This window comes from Bos mutus, chromosome 10 (assembly GCF_027580195.1).
Source record: "Bos mutus isolate GX-2022 chromosome 10, NWIPB_WYAK_1.1, whole genome shotgun sequence".
Lineage (NCBI taxonomy): Eukaryota > Metazoa > Chordata > Mammalia > Artiodactyla > Bovidae > Bos > Bos mutus.
The window spans coordinates 95812409-95832908 of NC_091626.1; the positions used below are offsets into that span (position 1 = coordinate 95812409).

At 40.8% G+C, this 20500-nt stretch overlaps 1 protein-coding gene across 1 annotated transcript in view; it reads right to left on the minus strand.

The window, feature by feature from the left end:
• Positions 1-20500, minus strand: part of NRXN3 (neurexin 3) — a 1738078-nt gene that overhangs the window by 1096305 nt on the left and 621273 nt on the right. The window contains 1 exon segment of the mRNA XM_070378549.1: positions 18516-18542. Within this exon segment, the coding sequence (XP_070234650.1) occupies positions 18516-18542 (27 nt within the window).

The following is a 20500-nucleotide window of genomic DNA, read 5'->3' on the forward strand; positions in this document are numbered from 1 at the left end:
GTAATTAACATTTTGCTGAAACTCAGCCTTGCCTGTTACTTTGTGTGTTGTCTAGGGAAGCTTTTGTACTACACTGGCAAAACAGAGTTGTGACAGAATTGAGTTATTGTGACAGAGACTACTAGGTTCACAAGCCTAAAATATTCACTATTTGGCCATTTATAGAAAAAGTGAGCCAATCTGTCCCTCGGTTGGGAAGATCCCCTGGAGAAGGAAATAGAAACCCACTCCAGTATTCTTGCCTGGAGAACCCCATGGACAGAGGAGCCTGCCAGCCCCCCAGTCCATGGGGTCACAAGAGTTGGACATGACTTAGTGACTACACCACCTGTACTTGGATCAATAATAACTGAACTATAAATTAAGTGGTCATTTAGAACAGAAAGCAAGACCAACATATAATCACATAAAAAAGTGATGAAATCCTCACCAATAAACACTTGCTACATGTAGGTAATTGTGACATAAACCATCAGTCTGGATACAGAGGGTCCAAGTAAACCAGACGTCTGAACAAAACAATCTGAGCAGAAGGATATTACTACTCCCAGCACAGTGAATGTGTGCCTTCAAATGCAGTGACAATAATCTCAGACACAACTAAGTATGTTGTGACATGGAACAGAAGATGCTGCTCCTCCATGAATACAAATGTTACAGGAAACCCAGCTTCCACCCCTGAAGGGATGCTGTCTTTTCCCCCGACATCATTTTGAGTAAGAGGTGGCCACGAGGCTGAGATAGCCGAATAGCTCAGGATGTCAGCTCCCACCACCAAGCGCCTAACAACAGGGAAGACGGGGGCGAGGCAAGCTAACGGCTGCTCAGTGGAAGCCAACATAGATTATTCTTTTCAGAAAGACACTGAAAAATAGTATGGCTTGGTGGCCCTCAGGGACGGCTGTCATTATAACCACAGCAAGTGTTTCACTTTCATTAACTTGCAACCAATTTGCTCTGCTCTGTTCCACAGATTCTGTGGTATTTGTTGGAAAGGACAGAGCTTTTCCTTTAAACTATTCTGATTGGACCTGATAGCTTTCTCATCATCCATTCCCACTGAAGGGGATTTACTTGATTGATCTTAAATTAGGTAAAGGTGAACAGAGAATAACAAATTTAAAACCAAGGCACCGGGAGCATGGTTCTAAAGATGGTAAATAGTCAATTACTCCTAGAACAGTTCTCTTTTCTCCTTCTCATTTAGTCCAAGGGATTTCCACAACAATGGTGCACTGAAATAATGTCCAAATTCTGTTTGCTAGTTCCTGATGATGCACCAGAGCCACGAAATGGTAATTTAGGCTTTTAAAGGCTGACTTTCAATAAATACTAATAATAATAAAGTAAATAAATAAAGGTAGTTTGATCTTCCCTTCACAACTGGGCACCAGTAGAAGATAATCCTTAGTAAAAGGAAGTGACGACATCGTAGTGTGGGCATGTGTGGCCACCAATCAAGGCCAGTCGGGGGGAACTGATTTTTACTAACATAATTATGCCCAAGACTCTTTAAACACTGACACTGAAAAATAAAGCGTGGTTCCATTAGCCAGGAAACAGTGATGGACAGTTGTATGCCATTGTGCAAACGTCTCTAGGAAGGATAGTTAATATGATTCATGATTTGTCTTTGGCCATGAGCAAAGCCAGCCAGGAGCGATTAGGATTTACAAGATGTGGTGTTAAAAGTCTGCCAAAATTCAGAACAAGCCAAGTTGTCCATAATAGGTATACCATGTTTTAGTAATTATATAGTGGACAGTTATGCCAAGAAAACAAAGCTTCTTTCTGATTAATTGAAGTTTTCTCAGCTGTAAAATTCCAATAATAACTTTATCTATTTCCAGGGCCAGCTTAACAAGTAGGCAACCAGTACAGTCACACAGAGCTATGCATTTCGGGCTCAGTGCTTTTTAGTTGCCATCTTAAAATTCCTAACAATGTTATCTTAGAATTTATGCTTGATAAGTGACATTCAAAGGGAACATAATCTTCAGCCCCTATGGTGCTCTTCACACCTCCCTTTTCTGCCTTAACCCAGCAAACAGCCGCTGCTGTTTTCTGCCCAACACCATGTAGAGCCATGCAGTGGAGTCTTGGGTGCCTGTGAGGGTCTGCACTCGCCCTATAGGTATCCTCCTGCTTCAGGGAGCACATCAGATGGCAAATTAAAAGAGGAGAAAGAAAAACACCATGACAGGTGGAGAGAAAGAGACTGTGAAAGAAAAAGGAAAGCTTCTTTCTTGCTTTTTGAATAAGGGGTTCGCATTTTCATTCTGCACTAGGCTCCACAAATTATATAGATGGTCCTGCCAACTGCATGTAATTACGGTGGGATTACGGGATATAATGTACGTACAACTGAAAATATTACTTGGCCCAAAATAAATGCCCATTAAATACTGGCCCATTTGTGTTGTTTTTGCTTCTTCTGCATGTATTTCTTCATGGGCAAACATAAACGCATGGCATCTGTAGCACTCAACTTTATCAGGGCCAGCTTAATCCCTTTGGCATTAAACTGAACCCTCGGTCCCTGTGACTTTGGTAGAGGAGGATCCTTACACCTGACCTTACTGGGAGTGAGACAAAAAGCCCTGAATTCATTTCACAGAAGATTCTACACCAGCTGCTCCATTAAAGCTATTGTGAGCACACTCAGCTTCTTCAAACACTGATTCCTGTCCTCCTGTGAGATATTTTACAAAAGGTGCAATTTCCTTTGAAAAATCTCAAAGGTTAGGCAATTACCCAGGAGGCCTGGGGTTCCTGATGTTTCCATTGTTGTAAGTCCAAATGATCAACGAGCAATCCAGGCTGTGAGACGTGAGGGCCATGGCAGTGACTGTGGGTTTCGGTGCCTATTTCCATGCTGGAATGGAAATCACGTGGCTGGGAGCAAGGCAGTTATTTTCATCTTCATCAGACAATTCTATAGTTATTACTACTCATAATGACGGCTTGAAGAAACGGCCTCAGGGAGATGGCTAATGAGACACAGAGCAGGTGGAACCGAACCTGAAAGCTCCTTTCTCTCCATCTGGAGATGCTGCCGCTCACGCTGCTGTTGCTTGTTTTGTTTACCTGTTGTGAGTAATCTTCCTCCTTCTCTTCAGGATCAGTCTGAAGTTTAAAGAGGCCAATAAAAATAATACAGGACATATATTTCTATCCAGAGTGGGTAAGACATAGAATCTACTCAGTTTGACGTGTACAGAATAATACTGCCCAAAAGTAACTTGTGCTTTTGATGTTTCTTTGAACAATCATGTAGGCAAAAGAAGAGTCATATCACTTTGAAATCACATTTCCTCATGTTAAATGTTAGCCTTCTAACATAGTAATATTAGTAAGGATTTCTCTTTAAGACTTGGGCAAAGACCCTATATCATGGTAACCCCTTGATAATCGAATGGGATCTGCTGCTACTTCCCTCTTTGTAAATGTGGGACAATTTTCCTCTTATTAAGAAATATGTATTCATCTATGGAGATTTCTCTTGTCATCCCAAGTTTCAAGTCATTAGGTTTATAATTATGAATTCAATAAATGTGCATTAATGCCAACCATATGTCTAGCACTGTGCTAGACAGTAAGAATACAATGCCGAAGAGGACATTTTCCTAAACTGTGAGGAATCCAGAGATTGGTTTGAGAGATGCACATGTAAGCAAATAAAGCGACACAAATGTTATGAGACTTCTGAAAGATGTGCATTCAGGGTGCTCTGGAACTTCAGAGATGAAGAAACCTAGACATGCCTAGGGAAGGGAAGGCTTCTTGAGCCGTCATGACCCTTGAGCCGTCATGAAGGATGAGAAGCAGTTGGTGATGGTGAAACAGAGAGAAATGGTACACAGTGCATAAGGCAAAGCACAGATGCAGAAAGAGGAGTATCAGAGAGCTTGGGGAATTCAGGGTCGCATAATCTGTTTGCTGAGACTACAGCACTAGGGTCTAATAGAAAGAGACAAAAGGCAGGGAATACCAATTAACACTGTACTTAAGACAGTGTCATCATTGTATCTTTGATAGATGTATTGTTGGCATTAATGTACATTTACTGAATTAATTATAATCCTAATGATGTGAAACTAAGCACAGAGGATGGCTCAGCAATTAGCAGTTATGGCATTCCAACACTACCTTCTGCTTAGTCATCCCATTGTCTGTGATAATTCCTAATTCATCCTCTAGGCATCCCTAACTGCCAACTACATTTCAGTCATAGAATTAAGCAATATGCCTATAAAGCTGAGCGGAGGAAGGCTAACTCTGGAAAGGTCAAGGTTACAGAAAGGCACGCTAAAGAAACAGGACTTACTAGTGACTGGATGCAGCATCTTTCATGGGAACCACTAGCTCTTGTCCTGGAGTGCTAGCTGAATTCATTCGAGCATCTGAGCAGAAGCAATATGTGCTGTGGTGAGGAGCACAGCTTTAGGGTCAGGTATACAGAATGTGGGGCTTTCCTGGTGGCTCAGATGGTAAAGAACCTGCCTGCAATTCGGGAGACCTGGGTTCGATCCCTGGGTTGGGAAAATACCCTGGAGAAGGGAATGGTAACCCATTTCAGTATTCTTCCTTGGAGAATTCCATGAACAGAGGAGCCTGGTGGGCTAATGTTCATGGGCTCACAAAGAGTCAGAAAGACTGAATGACTATGCACAGCATATACTGAATGTGAGACCGGGCAAAGCATTTCATATGATTAAGTCTCATTTCTAAAATGAGGATTATAACACCTTGTAAGACTATGGTGAACATTAAACAAGATGATGCAAACAAACTGCTCATCTTGGTGCCTGGCATGCAGAAAACACTCACTCTTGGCTATAATTTTTACTGTAACTAGTAACCATCTGTGAAGTCAATCACATTATATAACAATAGCAAAAGATTTTTAACTTTGTATTACAAATTCTCTTGTATACAGACTTACCAGCATCCATTATTTGCTATAAAAAAAAAAAAAAAGAGGAATAGGGTTCAGTGAAGATCTGTAGAGGGGAAATAATGGATTTGGTCTTAGTGTTTAATTTTCACGCCTTTGACATGTCAGTCATGAGAGTCTCATTCTTCCAGGTATGTAGGTGTGTGGAAAAATCAGTCATAAATATCTGGGCATTTACCTAGTCAATAGGGTAACATAACAACTAGCGTTTCTAACAAGTTTTTTTTTTTTTTTAATTGGATCCTTTATCAAAAAGGGAGCTTGCTTATAAATCACCATCAGTGAATCAGGTAAACATTCCAACTACTGACAGGTATACAGGGTGACTTTAATTTCAACTGGGCTTCCCTGGTGGCTCAGCTGGTAAAGAATCTGCCTGCAATGTGGGAGACCTGGGTTCAAACCCTGGGTTGGGAAGATCCCCTGGAGAAGGGAAAGGCTGCACACTCCATTATTGTGGCCTGGAGAATTCTATGGACTGTGTAGTCCATAGAGTCGCAAAGAGTTGGGAAGATCCCCTGGAGAAGGCAATGGCAACCTACTCCAGTACTCTTGTCTGGAAAATTCCATGGATGGAGGAGCCTGGTGGGCTACAGTCCATGGGATCGCAGAGAGTCGAACACAACTGAGCGACTTCACTGGTTCACTGGTTACTTTCAACCATCAATTTCTTCTCACGAGGAGACGACAAGCCTTCTCAGGCCATCCCCTGGTCCAGTGGCCTCACCATATTGTCTTTATCCATCTTCCACTGGGTTCTCTTTTTCTTCGTGAGATTGGAAAGATACAGACGTTTTCTGTGGCAATAAAACACACTCCTCTCACACTGCTGCTGCTGCTAAGTCGCATCAGTCGTGTCCGACTCTGTGCGACCCCATAGACGGCAGCCCTCCAGGCTCCCCCATCCCTGGGATTCTCCAGGCAAGAACACTGGAGTGGGTTGCCATTTCCTTCTCCAATGCATGAAAGTGAAAAGTGAAAGTGAAGTCGCTCAGTCGTGTCCGACCCTTAGCAACCCCATGGATTGCAGCCTACCAGACTCCTCCGTCCATAGGATTTTCCAGTCAAGAGTACTGGAGTGGGGTGCCATTGCCTTCTCCCCTCTCACGCTATGCCATTGCAAAGACGCGCATGTCCTTTCTCTCGGTCTTTGCCTGTCTTGTACACCTTTGTCATCATCGTTTACTGCTCGGCTCCCATGCTGCCTTCTCTCTGCTGCTCTCACCACCCTACTCCTGAGGGCATCCTCCTTTTGGTCAGCAGGATAGTTCCTTCTCCTAGGGTTCTGAGACGGGAAGGAAGGAAAAGGCCTTCCTGATAGACTGTCAGGAAAACCATTCAAAGGAAACAACAGACTTTCCTCTCTCCATCTTGAGCATTCTGAATTTTCATTTTCTCAAGAATAGAGGCATAGCCCGCTATGCTTATTGCTTTAGATTTCATCCTGCCCACACCTCTGGGTGACACTGACTTCATTTCTGTCATCTCAACTCCAGAACTAAATTTCAGTCTATTCATAAGGCTGCTCACCCCACAAGCAGGAGTTTAGGCCATAATATCCTTCCTAATTTGGTACCTTTTAGTGCCCTCCCCCTTTTAAGATAACTCTGAAGAAAATAATGTTTGTGTCATCATTCTGTTCAGTCACTCAGTTGTGTCCGACTCTTTGCGACCCCATGGACTACAGCACGCCAGGCTTCCCTGTCTATCACTAACTCCCGGAGCTTGCTCAAACTCATGTCCGTCAAGCTGGCAATGCCATCCAAACATGTCATCCTCTGTCGTCCCCGTCTTCTCCTGTGTCATCATTAAAAGACTACAATTTGGGTGACCAACAGTGTTCATTTGATTAAGAATCAGGAAATTAAATTTTTTGAAGATTCATGCCTGCCACTAATCACCCTGAGGCTTTGGGCAATGCATGTCCTTTCCACAAGCCTTGGCTTCCCCATTTGTGATATGTGAATATTTTAACTGAGCTTCCCAGTTGGTGCAATGGTAAAAAAACCTGCCTGCCAAAGCAGGAGATGCGGACTTAATCCCTGGGCCAGGAAGATCTCCTAGGGTAGGGAATGGCAACAAACTCCAGTATTCTTGCCTGGGAAACCTAAGGACAGAAGGAGCCTGGTGGGCTACAGTCCATGGGGTTGCAAAAGAGTGAGACACGGCTGAGTGATTCACACACACACATACATACACACACACACACCCACCCAACAGGCCTCTTTGGAGGACCCTGAACTCATACCCATTAGAAGGCTTTGCTTCAGTGGATATGATCTCTATTAACATTTGTCTCTCTTTTAGGACATATGCTTTTTAACATTTTTCTATTGCATCATCATTCAGGAAGATATAGATTATTATAACTAGGTACTATATATAGTGAAATATATATATATACACACATTAAAAAAAAAAAAAAGAACCATTATTTTGAACAGAATACTGCAATGAACCACTGCTGAATGAAATCTATGAGAAGCTCATGTGCATTTCAAAGATACATATGTCCGAGCTTCAATGGATCTATGAGAATCAGAAAATGGGAGGAAAGTGGGGACGTGCCTAGACTATGAGGATCCCTACTGTATGTCCCTTGGAAATCCATAGTATAAATCCCTAAAACTGACATCAACACATGGAACCCAGCTAACTCCCAGTAAATGCTCATTAAATAAACGAATGAAGAGTGACAACATATGATATTTACTGATACACATTTATCCTCCTTCATGAAATGCTGACTCCAACCACAACCCAGCCAAATAGAATTTCATGGAGACCTTCATTCTCTCTGCAATTCCTTGCTTTACAGAGAAATATTTATTCTTTCAGATTATTAGGGAAAAAAGAACAAATTCACTCTTCAGTTAACTTTCTTCCCTTTAGGATGACAACAAAACAAAAAGTTGTAATGTGTTTTTGGGGCCTGCGTCTCTGTATCAATTCCTAAGAGTATCTGTATAAATGGTAAATTAAGGGAAAGGAGTGGGTACAATTCATTACCTCAGTGACTTAGTATTGTTTGAGTACACGATATCCAAGGTAGTTTTAGGTCATGCAAATCCTACAGTGGCCAGATATCAGCATAAAAAGTTCAGGTTGTGCTGACGTAAGGAATCACTACAGGTATGTATGGATCTCTGGGCCTCCCAGCTGGTGCTCGTATTAAAGAACCCACTTGCCAAAGCAGAAGATGTAAGAGACTCGGGTTCGATCCCTGGGTCGGGAAGATCCCCTGCAGGAGGACATGGCAACCCACTCCCGTATTCTTGCCTGCAGAATCCCATGGACGGAGTAGCCTGGCAGGCTACGGTCCACAGGAACGCAGAGTCGGACACAACTGAGGAGATTTCGAACAGCACATGTATATATCTCCAAGCTATGTACACTAACTTAATACAGTTTAATGGCTTGAACTGTGATTGGGAAACAGTTCTAATTTACATATGGCTGCTCTTGCCTGACAGTTCACAACAGATCATTCCTAAACTGGCATCTTGTTTGCTTATTTTTAGAATGTTACAATAGAGCTTTTACCCCTTTATATTTTTAATTTTTAAAATATTAACTTGTTTATTTGGCTACGCTGGGCCTTTAGTCGCAGCATGCAGGATCTTTAGCTGTGGCATGCAGACCCCTAGTTGCAGCACGTGGGATCTAGTTCTCAGACCAGGGATTGAATTCAGGCCCTCCCGCATTGGGAGCAAGGAGCCACTGGGCCACCAGGGAAGTCCCTTACCCCTTTATTTATCAACCTTTCCTAGAATTTAATAACTATCAACTTGGCTTATACCTATATACTTTGTGAGGTCATGTGTTTTTAACTCCTTTGCTTTTTCCATCTCCTTTGCTATTTCCTCTGTACCTTTCTTTGATGAGACAAAACACTCTCTTTTTGAGAAAACACTTACCTATAATTTAATGCCTCAATTTCACTCTGTCTGCTCTTTAATTGGGTGCTTGATCCCAATCCCTTTATCTTTTTAAAAGCCAGATGAATCACAAAGGTTAAAATACTTTCTTAAGTGGACTTTTCCATACCAGGAACTCACTGTAGGTAAGAGGAACAAACCAAAAGGTGACGATTTGCATACTAGAGTGCAGGGATCAGCCTGAAATCACAGAAAAGGAGCCTGAGCTAAAGAAGAAGCTTCTCTGTGTGTCTCCCTTAACCTGTTCTCAAAGGAAGCTGGGATGGATGGCACTGTAATCCTAACTGCTAAATGATCATTAAGTTTCTACTTCTCAAGGCATCATGCATGGATCTGATCAGGCACGAACCATCAGCCTTTGTATGGTATATGTGTAATTTCAATTACCCAAAGGTCCACATGTGAATCTCTTAACAAAACAAAAAAAGGATGTATGCCATGCTTCAGCAAACTGGTTGAAACCAAAATACAAGACCTCAGAAGAAGAAGATGACTCTCTTCACCTTTTTGGGAACTGGCTCTCCTTTCCCTTAATAGTCTGAATGAACCTGATGACTTTTAAAACCATGATACAGGAAAATGTGCCAAGGAAGCCCAGCAGACAGTAATGTTCTTAGCCAGAAGTCTGGATCCTTGCTGCAAAAAGTCTTACTTCCCTGACTCTATTTTATTTTAGTTCCTGTTTAGATTATACAAATTGATATTAGAAGATATTAAAGTCACAAATATGATATCATTGAATCATATCTGTGCACTTAAAAAGATAATATTTTCATTGTAGAACACTATTAAGCTTTTATTAAAATAGCATCATAAACCCCAAAACAAACACAGAGGAACTCATGAAGCCAAAATATTTTCATTAGTTCTGGATTAACATCAAGTATTTCTTTATCATTATGCACTGTGGGGGTGGGGAACCCAATATGATGGTCTCATCAACAATATTAGTAATGTTACTTATGCAGAATCCAATTCAACTCTGATGAACTTGAGTTTATTATTTCCCTGAGCAATAGACTAAAGGAAGTAGGATATTCATTTCACAGGCATTTATTAAGCTGCCAAGAATGGTTTCAAGAATATATTCAGAGATTCCCAGGTAGCTCAGTGGTAAAGAGTCCACCGGCCAATGCAGGAGACATAAGTTCCATCCCTGGACTGGGAAGACCCCACATGCCGTGGAACAACTAAGCCCGTGCACCTCAACTATTGAGCCTGAGCTCTAGAGCCTGGGAACTGCAACTATTGAGCCTACACGCCACAGCTCCTGAAGCCTGCATGCCCTAAAGCCTGTGCTCCACACAGGAGAAGCCACCGCAACGAGAAGCCAAGGCACCACAGCCAAGAGCAGCCCCTGGTCTCCGCAACTAGAGAAAAGCCAGCCCAGCAACAAACAACCGGCATCAGTTCAGTTCAGTTCAGTCGCTCAGTCATGTCCGACTCTTTGCGACCCCATGAATCGCAGCACGCCAGGCTTCCCTGTCCATCACCAACTCCCGGAGTTCACTCAAACTCACGTCCATCGAGTCGGTGATGCCATACAGCCATCTCATCCTCTGTTGTCCCCTTCTCCTCCTGCCCTCAATCTTTGCCAGCATCAGGGTCTTTTCCAATGAGTCAACTCTCCGCATGAGGTGGCCAAAGTATTTGGAGTTTCAGCTTTAGTAATCAGTCCCTCCAGTGAACACCCAGGACTGATCTCCTTTAGAATGGACGGGTTGGATCTCCTTGCAGTCCAAGGGACTCTCAAGAGTATTCTCCAACACCACAATTCAAAAGCATCAATTCTTCGGTGCTCAGCTTTCTTCACAGTCCAACTCTCACATCCGTACATGACCACTGGTAAAACCATAGCCTTGACTAGACAGACCTTTGTTGGCAAAGTAATGTCTCTGCTTTTTAATGTGCTATCTAGGTTGGTCATAACTTTCCTTCCAAGGAGTAAGCATCTTTTAATTTCATGGCTGCAGTCACCATCTGCAGTGACTTTGGAGCCCCAAAAAATAAAGTCTGACACTGTTTCCCCATCTATTTCCCATGAAGTGCTGGGAGAAGATGCCATGATCTTAGTTTTCTGAATGTTGAGCTTTAAGCCAACTTTTTCACTCTTCTCTTTCACTTTCATCAAACCGGCATAGACACAAATAAATACATAAAATTATTTATATATATATAATTACAAATATATATATATATATAAAAGAACACATATATATCTATTCTTAAACAAAAACAGTTCTCAACAGATCATCTTTTCTATTAGGCAGCAGAAACTAACACAACATTGCAAAGCAATTATACACCCATAATAAAATTTAAAAGGATAAAAAATAAAGTAGAAGATGGCTTGGATAAAATAGAATATCTTCAAGAAAAAAGGTCACCTTTTATTACAGGAGTATATGCTGACAGGATTAGTCATCCTCATCAACACCAGACATTAGTTCTGGGCTTGCTCAAAGACGTAGGCACGGTAATCATGCCCGTTTTACAAATGAGGGAACTGAGGGTTAAAGTCAGTTGTCCACAGGCACATAGTTCATTAGCAGTATAGAATGAAAAGGTTGAGCCCAGGCTATTTAGCTCCAGAGTCCTTCTTGCTCTTTGTAATGGTACTTAAATGCCTCTCTTTGCTGGGATTCCAACATAGACAAGCAGAAGTACAAGAAGATAATAACACAAAACAACTGTAACATACTACCACTTTTCTACAACATCCCTTTTACTAGGGAAAAAAAAAGATTAGCAAATTATCAAATGCTGCTGCAGCAGATTTCCATTAAAATATTTCTGGTATAAATGGTCACCAAGACTTTGAATGCCATTTGTCCGTGCAGGTATCTGAAGAAGTGAAAGAATGGAAGGTAAAGGTCTGTGAGTGGGTCACTGCTTGAATATGTGACAGCCACATTGTAAAAAAGTAGTTGGAGAAAATGAACAAGAAATTTGATAATATGAAGTATTTGGCAAGGGTGATATAAATCTGGACAACCTCTTGGGAATGCAATTTGGCAATATCTATCAATATTTTTGTTATGTACTTACCTGTTGACCTAGTAACTTTACCTTTAGGGATTTAACTAACAGATGTTGCCGTACATGAACTCAAAGACTGGTGAACAAGAGCGTGTATTTTCTCACTTTTAGTAGTGAAAAATCCGAGAAAAAATCTGAACACTTAACAGTAAGATACTGATTTAATCAAATATAATACTTCCATAAAATGTGACATTATGTGACTATTGAAAAGAATAAAGTAGGTCTTTACATTCCTATTATAGGGAATAGTCCCTAAGACATTTTGTGGGGGAAAAAAGGCAAGATTCAGAAAAATGTGTTACCATTGTGCTAAGCAGAAGGAAGACAAAGAGGAGGGGAGAATGTGGTAATAACTGTGGTAATTACTATGGAGAACATGATAATAACATTTCACACTCATATCGATTGCCTCTGAAACAATGTTAAAGTACTGATACTTTAGCTTGCGCCTGGAAACTGGGGGACTAAAATTAGGGATACGACGGAGAATTTTTGCAACATTGCCTTTTGTTCCCTCTACAATGTTTAAACTATTTTAAAATAAATGCAGTCTGAATATTTATTAAGCGTTTCCTATTAAATATTTAGGAAGCAGCCTATGAGCATACTCAAATCCGCCTACTATTGATACTGTTAATAAACTTACATATGAGGTGTTTCGTATGTCACAAGAAACATAAAACCTTCCAAAGAGAAACAAAAGTATGTGTTATCTTTTAAAACTCAGGTTTTGATGAATGCTGAAGTACAGCACAACCATTTATTATAGAAATAGAAAGTCTCTGGTGTGATGCCGGTAGTTTGGTAGATAATAACACATTACTGTACATAAGATTCTGCTTTGTGATTTTTCTGTCTCCACTAAAACTCTACTGGGAAAAGCGGTATGGTCAGGCTCACAGCAGAGGTGATCCAAACCTTGGAATGGATACCAAAAAGACCACAATTTCCCTCTGAGAAAACTTTTAAGAGTGAAGAGGTTAGCCTTCCTGGTGGACGCGAGAGAAGTATTTCTGAGTTGAAGGGATGAGCTGAGCAAGTCAGCTCTGGGATTTCTTGATAAACCAGGCCTAAAGATGATGCAATTTATTCTAGTACCTAGGCAGGGAAGACAGAGAAAAAGAGAAGAAAACCAGAAGTCAAGTGTAATAAACTGGAGTTCACCAAGCCATGCCTAAATGAAGCAAAGCCACCCACACCTTGTTGACTTTGCCAAAACACTGGCATTGAGTCTGCTTGGAAACTCAAGGCCAAGAAGCAAGGGCGGAAAACAAAGAACAGGTGCTAGGCGAGCAGGTGCAAGAGAAGGAATATTTAGTATTGATAAATACTAGTAGTTTTCAGAGATATGATTTGGAGAGACCATATCCTTGTGATGTTATTTTCTTTCAGATCTTACATTATTGTGCGTCTCTGTGATTCAAAGACAACAGACTCAGTCTGTGGGACGTGGACAAGATTATAAAAGACACAAATGACTACATGCGGTGCTTCAGTGATTTCAGGTCAGTATATTTTTGCGTGACATTGTTTCTTTTCTCCTCTATGTCGAAGAAGAAAAAATTAACCTTGTCATAGATAAATCAGTTAAGTCTTCAAGTTGAAAGCAACTTAGGGGGAGGTCTACATATACCTAAATAATCAGGCATATGCATGGAATTCACAATTTTCATGTGAGATATGCCCCCCCTTTTCAGAAAGAATGAAAAAGTGATCACAGAAGAATTAGCCTTTGAGAGAGAAAGATTGGAAAAAAAAAAAAAAAGGAGGGGGAATTGGTATTCATTAATTTGTGTTCACTATATTATTTCATGCTGGACTTCCCAAATGTCGTTAGTCATAAAGAACCTGCCTGCCAAGGCAGGAGATGTAAGAGATGTGGATTTAGTCCCTGGGTTGGGAAGGTCCCCTGGAGGAGGGCATGGCAACCCACTCCAGAATCCTTGCCCGGAGAATCCCACGGACAGAGGAGCCTGGCGGGCTACAGCCCATGGAGTCGCAAAGAGTCAGACATGACTGAAGCGACTTAGCACAACACACATATTCATTCTTGCTACACTCATATTTAATCCATATGAAGTCACTGCATTCATTCAGACAACACAGGACTTACAAGGGATGGGATGAAGGAGGCGTTAGGAACCTGGAGGCCAGAGTCCCAATCAGACGAGGTGAAAGGCCACAAACCATTTTCCAGACTTTCATCCAAGCAAACACCCATGAAATCAACAAGAAGCTCATACCTGTTTGCAGAACCACGTGCCTCCTAGGTACAGCCAGCCTCATGGAACTGGAACCATAGGGGATGGTGACTTCCTCCAGAAATTCCCAGAAAGCAGCCCTGTTTTCTTTAGCTGCGCTCCAGGGCACCCTGGAGTTCAACCCACCATGATGACTGCCAACTCTGTTGCTCTTTGGCAATTTTAAAGTCAATTCTAGACTGGAAATTTCTTTACTACTTAATTTTAAATATCCCTGTCAGATGAATCTATCAAACCCAGCAATGTCCCCAGTTCAACCAAAGACTCTGATTGGCACGCTCTCTAACAAATGTCTAATGATGGCAGCTGGAGAAGAATTCATGGTGTGGTATTCTTGCAGGACTGGGAAAGCAGGGCTAGTAAGATTTGGAATGAGTAATGCTATCATAGGTATTACGGGGAAAGACAAAGTACTGGAAAAGAGAAGGTAAGAAAGGGAGAAAGGCAGAGAACCTGATTGTTTCTGCCACTTGGAAACCCTCATCAGGGAGCTGGGTCAGTTACTGACAGAAGCGCCCGGCACCAAAGCTGAAAGGAAAAGGCTTTGGAGACCACCGCCTTCTTTCATGTTCAGTGGCTTTCTCTTCACATTGGAAGACGGTCCTTCTTTTTCATGCTCTCTCTCTCTGTTAAAAAGACAGTCACACAAACCCTTGGAGGTAGCCATTCTCCAGAACAAACAATATTTTGAGGCAGATTAAAAAAAAGAAAAACTGCTAATGTCATTCAGTATTTTACCTGATTTCTTTACAAGACAGGGATTCTAAAAAGAAATACGGGAAGAGCTTATGAACTTGTATTTAAACTTAGTTAAAGTTTGATTTACTGTGTCACTTCAAGAGAGAAAAAAAAATTTGTTTAGAAACTTGAGCCATTACCCCTTAAGACTGCTATTGAAATGGCAGCTGGATCTCAGGGGTAAGAATCTCCTTCTCACACTCAGCTGGAAATCAATCTTATTTCTTGTACTGTTACAGTGAAAAACTGTGTAAGAGACAGGATCCGCACACCTATTACAGAAACAGCTTGACATTCTGTAACAGGCTGAACTATGAATTTTGATATCATGTGATTAAAAAGAGGGGTTTAGAAGTTCTAGTCCCCTTTGTCTCTTTTACCTCAGCATTTAGCTGTGTAATCTTCTCAAACTTTTCCACTCAAGTGCCAATAAAGCTGGGAATGGAATAGAGAAGATACACAATAAAATAAAATACACAATAAAAATTATATGTCTTTGAATTCTTATTCTTTTTCTTAAAACATAAAAGAAGATTTACATATTAAATAAGGTTCATGCTTATTTTCATTCTTCTGCATTGTTTCACTTTGCTTTCAAGTATTTATTCCAAATCAACAATTAAAATTAACTTCAAGAAAATGAATCACATTTACGTTATAACTCTACATTATCCTGGGTACATATCTACCCATCTTAGTAGTAAAGATCTTTAGATTAGTTTGAAGAACTTGTGTGTGTGTGTCTCTGTGTGTGTGTCTGTGTGTGTGCGTGTGTGTTTCTCTTCAGCCTGGATGCCAGGAGCAAGCACTATGTGTTCTTTCTTCCATGCTTTCAACAAAAGTAACCTCCTTAGTATGTTACAGATTTATCATGAGAATTCAAAATCAAATTTTCAAAATCCAGTCTTGGCTCTTTACCTAAATATTGATTTAAACCAGTCTTACTGTTTCTATTCTGTGATCAAAGTTGAAAACACATCTTTCCCTGCATTTCCTCTCAATGCTGGTGTTAGTGGCTCTGAATAGAAAATCGTTTGTCTGGCTTAGGAAATCTGCTGACATCTGTAGAATAATCATCATCTTCCCAGGAGAAAGAACCCAGGAACTTGTCTTGTGATGACTCTCCATGGCCAAACAGATGGAATATATGGAGTTAAATGTAAGATAAAGTTTGACTAGAACACAAAAAGCCAGCCCTGATATCCTGATCAAATAGCTCCCTCAGTTCTCTGCTCTGCAAATAAGTCCCTGCAGCCAGAAGATGCCAGCTTCAACTTTGGATGAGGTTTTTTACCTTCATGCTCAACTTTCATTTTAGTTCCTTCTGGAAACTAATGCAAAATGAAAAGACAAAACTTTTCATAGATACACTGTATTTAGTCCAAACACAAATGACTACATGCTATATGATTCAACTTATATAAAATGTCCAGGAAAGACAGAATTACAGAGCCAAAAGCAGACCAACAGCTGTGTTGGACTATGGGAATGCACAAGGATTAACTGTAAAAGGGCATAAGAGAAATTTGGGGAGTGCTGGAAATGTTCTAAAGATGTGACTATGGTGATATTTGGACAATCCTAGAAATTAAAAAAAAAAATCGCTGAATTGCAGGCTTACAATGGATGAATTTTGAGGTATAGAAATTATATCTCAATAAAGCTACTTAAAGAGAAAATGCCAGTCTTTGGAGAAAACGGATGTTTCAATTAGATTTGTAATGATCTAAATATCAGGAGAAATTTCTGGCTAATTAGAAATGTTTAAACACAGCAAAATAGGATATTGCTTAAATTAACTGACAGTGATGCCAAGACAAGCAGAAAGCACTCTACTTTAAGAAGTTGTTGTTTATATCGATTTTTTATTTTTACATTTCTTTTTGTTATTCATTTGTATGGAACATTTACCTCTAAGAAATGGATTTGGGCTTTATTAGTTGGTCATCTTAATAGTGTATCTCCCAAGAAAGAAGGTTAAGCCAGCTAACACCTTTAAAATTTTTTAAAGGATGAGATAAACAAGTCAATCAAATGTAAACGATTACTTCCTTTTTTTGAGTTTGTTCCTACAGCAACAAACTAGCAAGGAAAGAAGCAAAAAATGAGGACATAATACTGAGAATTATATGTGCTAGATGCTTCATTGAGTTGGTGACGTCGGGTCGGCATCACCGACTCCATGGACATGAGTTTGAGCAAGCTCCAGGAGTTGGTGATAGACAGTGAAGCTCGATGCGCTCTAGTCCATGGGGTCACAAAGAGTTGAACACGACTGAGCGACTGAACTGAGATGCTTCATCAATCCAACTTTGTCTTCCTGCTTCACACAGAGACTGTATTTCTCAACTTCCTTTGAGTTTAAGATGGAGCTACATCTCACAAAATATGAACAGAAGGGATGTATGGCATTTTTAGGCAAAGCAATAAAACACGCTGCGTAACCACCCAAGCTCTCTCTCTCTCTCTTCCCTGTGGGAACAACTGGAAGTAAAGAAATAACTCCAAGGTAGTTGAACCCAAGTCATGAAAGAATCTTAGATGCCTGAATTATTTCTTTGAAGAGAACTGACCAGGAGAGCTGCTCAACTGGTATGAGACTGACCGAACAAGAATGAAATCTTTCTGTTGAGCCACTGAAGTGTTGGGACTGCCTGTTGTAGCTAATTGCCCTAACCAATTACCCAAGTTGCCTAATTATTACTTAACTGCCTTGCCTATATGACATGCTGTAGGACTCAAAAGTATATTTCTTACTTTCTTTCTTTTATCAACTGGTCCTATCTTTCCTTCACATCCATCTTTCCTCTTTCTCCTTCTATTCTCCTACTTCATGACTCAAGTTAATGTGCATTTCTCAGACAAAGGAAGAAATGTGTGAGTAGTATTCAGCCTGTCCCTCATTAAGATCCTTCTTAAAGAGGTGGAATGTTTAAATAGGATAAGGTAAAAATAATAATCTGCCATTCTTTATTCAGAAGAACTAGAATGCATCTCAAGTCTTTGGTTAAAATGAACGTGTCTCAAGTCTTTGGTTAATACGTTGCATTATTACCAAGAGCAATGCTGTGCCCACCCTCCTACAAAAAAAAAAAACAAAAACAGAAAGTTCAACCCTATAGCAATATATGCCAGGAAAGAAATGTCAGAGTTGGCAGCCACCTTGTGGGTCATGAAACCTGCTTTCATTTTCTGAAGTTTTCGGTAGTGGAGAAGTGCATTATGGTTGGTCTAACACTTTTTTGTCCAGCCCTGAGAGTTATTTTCCCAAAACAACAGATTACCATTTCAATTCATTTTCAAGCTATTTCATTAGCCAGGTGCCCTTTCCTCCTTTTCTGCATATAAAACCAATGCAAGGAAAGAAGAAAGGACCTGCCTTGATCTAGAAACCACATCTCGGGCCACACTCAGCCCAAATCATCACCCCAGCCCTTCAGCTTGTCAACCCCAGTTCCCCCCAACTCCATGGTCAAAAAAATAAAATAATTCAAATGAAAAACAGCTCATAAAACAGTAAATAAAATAAAGTCAGTTTTCTTTTTTAAAGAACAAAATGAAACTTGAGGGAAAACTTACTGGAGTTACAGTTTATCCTGATACAGTCTAGATGGGGAAAAATAAATGAAAGATGAAATTGCATCCTTCAAGGTAACAGCTGCAGACATCCAAAACAATCAGTCCACCCTTCCGGGGACAGACACACGCAAGAAATGTGGCCATTTTATATATATATATATATATACAGTAGGCACAAGTTCAAGGGTGGGTGTATATGTACAGTATATTGTTTTGTAAAGTTGGATACATATATATATACACACACACACATATATATACACATATGTATAGAGATATATACTGGTATACATATATATCCACAATAGACACCAAGTATGCTGCTTTTTTTTTCCTTCAAAAATCCAGTTCATTATTATTAAAGTATTTCAAACCCAGACTTTGAAATATTAATTTTGTTAAACTTGGAAAATACTGCAAAAATTTCCCCACCAAATGCAGCTTATATTTTGTTTCCCTCTATAATTTGTTTTTCTTGAAATTGCTCTTTAAAAGTAGCAAAAATACAATTTTTGTTTTAATATTCCAAAGATAATATCACCAGTCTGACATAGTATATCATTTTTTCAAATTTTGTTTCTCAGGGCAGTATTTAACCCTTTCCCTTTTTCTAAAACCAAACTCCCTCCGCCCTCTTTAAGTCAGGCCCCAAATGCGATAGAAATTCACATAGGCAGACTTGCCTTTGTCTTCAGAGGTAAGAAAAGGGTTAACACCACCTGGTCATTTCCTGTCATAAAATGGCCACTTGCAAACAGCTAACCGCACAAACACCCATCCCAGATTTTAGAGAGGTGGGGCCGGGTGCTGGGTCCAAGGAGTTGTATGACGTTAGCCCAATTGACTAGGGTCTCTGCTGCGGTTTCAAAGGCCCCCAGACCAACCCCTCATGGAGCCCATCTCCGTCTTCCTGCCTGAATGCTCAGACTGAATCAAGCGCCCACAGCATTCGAGGAGAAGGCGAGTTGGGTGCATGGGGAGGTGGTCCTGGGCACCTTTGACATCCGACCTATCCCATCCTGTGACCCTGCATCTTGAAGAGAAAAGTCCCTTTTTAAAAAAAGGGGGGGGGGGGCATGGAATAGAGGGAATAAAAAGATGGCTATTTTTTCCAGTTCTGGTCACCAGAAAAGGTATTTTGGGTCAGAGATCAGAGCATCTATCCTTTTATTAGCATCTGTTTGGCGCCATGGACACGTGGCCCAGAGGTCAAGCACAGAGTTAACGGGCAGGTGATGGGGCAGAAAGGTCAGAGACGTGTCTCAGGCACATTGTTTGCAGGCTGCCCACCTGAACCTAAGTTTGTTTTTTTTTATTATGATCAGAATTCACATAAGAATGTGTTTAAAGTCAGATATTAAAAGGTAAAAGGAAAATGATCAAGGAAAGAGAGAAAATTACAGGGAAAAAAAAAAATACAGCGAGAAACTGTGCTCTTCTTCTAGCTAAAGTTAACCCAGTAGTTTTGGAGGGTTTATGGAAAGATAATGCCACCTTTTAAATGTCCCAAAGTAAATCACTTTAAGCAAGTCAGTGTGAAAGAAATGAGTGGTGAGTGACGGGCAGAATAAAACTATGTGAATCCAGACAGGAGCAATTTATAACACCCAAGCATTCTGAGGAAGGTGGGGGCAGGAAGCTAATTTGTTCCCCAGAACATCTCTTGAGAAAAATCTGGGTTTGGTTTCATGCGGTTAGGTTTGTCATGTGTCGTCAACCGCAACAGAAAAGTGGGAGCAAACAGCCCTGGAGCATCTGGTACGATCGCCGGACAGAGGAGGCCATGCCCCTGGTGGGGACGGGGAGGGGAGGGCTGGGGGAGGGGAGAAGCAAGGTCTCAGCTGCTGGAGAAATGCCCTTCCCTCGTGGATGCAAGAAGGAGGGGAAGCAGGTGTGCGGGCACGCTTCAGAGAAGGAAAGGGAAAGAGGGAACCTAAAGCAAGAAACCCAAGAACTTTAAACGAGAAGTGGCTTTCTGCTTGGGT